Source organism: Capra hircus, chromosome 17 (assembly GCF_001704415.2).
Source record: "Capra hircus breed San Clemente chromosome 17, ASM170441v1, whole genome shotgun sequence".
Lineage (NCBI taxonomy): Eukaryota > Metazoa > Chordata > Mammalia > Artiodactyla > Bovidae > Capra > Capra hircus.
The window spans coordinates 13,045,194-13,046,790 of NC_030824.1; the positions used below are offsets into that span (position 1 = coordinate 13,045,194).

General features: G+C 62.9%; 1 protein-coding gene across 1 annotated transcript; it reads right to left on the minus strand.

Moving 5' to 3' along the window:
- Positions 324-663, minus strand: HRK (harakiri, BCL2 interacting protein). Its single transcript, XM_018061307.1, has one exon. The coding sequence runs from the start codon at positions 661-663 to the stop codon at positions 388-390; it is 276 nt and encodes a 91-aa protein (XP_017916796.1). The 3' UTR covers positions 324-387.

Consider the following 1,597-nt stretch of genomic DNA (forward strand, 5'->3'; position numbering starts at 1 on the left):
GTAACCCTGTTCTCTGAGCAAGCACACTTTTTTACTTGCACTGTGTGTTTGCTTGAAGGGTTGGTGGGACTTACGGAGGCTAAAGTCCTCCCAAAGCCCCTCGATGGAGTGAGTGGCAGGATGCGCTTAAGAGGAGTTGGAGACAAGGGGCAGAAACGGTGGACCTAGTACATGGAAGGAGAGATGGGGACTGTCTAAGAAGGGGAAGATGATCCCTGCGAGAGAATGGAGCAGAGAAGATGGGAAGCCGCAAACTTGCGGCTCTCCGGCTCCCAAGCCAGCCTCACGTCTCCAGTCCCCAGCCGCCGCGCCCAGGCGCTAGCTCGCGTACCTGTTGCTCGCTCCGGCTGGGTCTCGGCTCCGGCCCCACCAAGAAGCCCCGCGTTCCTACAAGTTCCGCCTGCCGAGCAGCCAGGCCGCCAGCGCCGCCACCTGCGCGGCCGCGCACAGCCAGGGCCAGTAGGTAGGGAGCGCGCCGGGCGCCGGCGCCCTCCGGCTCCGCGCGCGGCGCCGCCACATGGTGCGCTGGTGCAGCTCGTCGCCGAGCGCCTTGAGCCGGGCGGCCGTGAGCTGCGCGGCGGACGAGCGCAGACCCAGACGGCCGGCGCTGCAGGCGCACACGGCCGGGGGGCCACGGCCGCGGTGCAGGGGGCACGGGCACATGACCGCTCGCCTAGCTCCCTCCCCGCGTCCGGTCGCCCCTCGCCTCCTCTCCCTCCGGCCTCCGCGCCTGCCTCCGCCGCGCTCCAGTCGCCGGGGGCCTCCCCTGGACACCAAGTTTCTCCTTGTGTTGTGCGTTTGTTGTGCTGACGGCGCTATTATTAATTAAAGTGTCACATGGTGGAGGGGGGCGGGGAGGGCGCGGGGAGGGGGGTTACATCATCCGGCCCCGAGGGTTGGGGGGGGGCTGCAGGCAGAAGAAACCGAGAGGTAACTTTTAACCCTAACGGCGCCGGCCGCGAGGGGACGCGCGGCTTCGGAGAGGAGGAGCGCGGGGCGCTGGGACGCCTGAAAGCACCGCTGGGGTCTCGGGCTGGAGGGGTCGCAGGAGACCCTCAAGGAAGCATGGGGCGCCGGGGGAGGTTTTCTCCTTCTCTTTTTCCCGAATTAAGCTCCGATTCCAATTTGGCAATGGGAACAGGCTTGTTTGCCGTTTTGGATGAAGCTGATGTCGAATTCGGCTGCGTTTAAAAAAAAAAAATGTTCCGAAGCTGTTGTTTTGAATGGGAGAGGTGGGTCGGTTCAGAATCTCCTGAGAGGGCCAGATTCAACCCAGCTTGCCTACTTTGGGGTCTGACTCCGCACCTGTAGGCTGCGGATACAAACACGTCCGACACCGCCCCCCACCCCCCTCCACCCGTGTCAGAGATACGCCGCGGGACCCTAAAGCGCCCCCAGCGCCGCTGGAAACCTTGGTAGGGCTGGGATTGGCCTTTAGCCTTGGCAGTTTACAGCGCACCGCGTCTCCACCCGAGAAAGACCCTCACTAGGGGTTTTCCAGGAGGAAACTTATTTTCGTGTTTCTTTTGTCAGCATTACTTTCCTGCCCGGGATAGTCTGTAGCAGTGATCTCCCTTTAATGCTCAATAGAGACCCT

What these genes read in the sequence shown, in the direction of transcription:
- HRK (XM_018061307.1), bottom strand. Translation starts at nt 663, where the DNA reads ATGTGCCCGTGCCCCCTGCACCGCGGCCGTGGCCCCCCGGCCGTGTGC.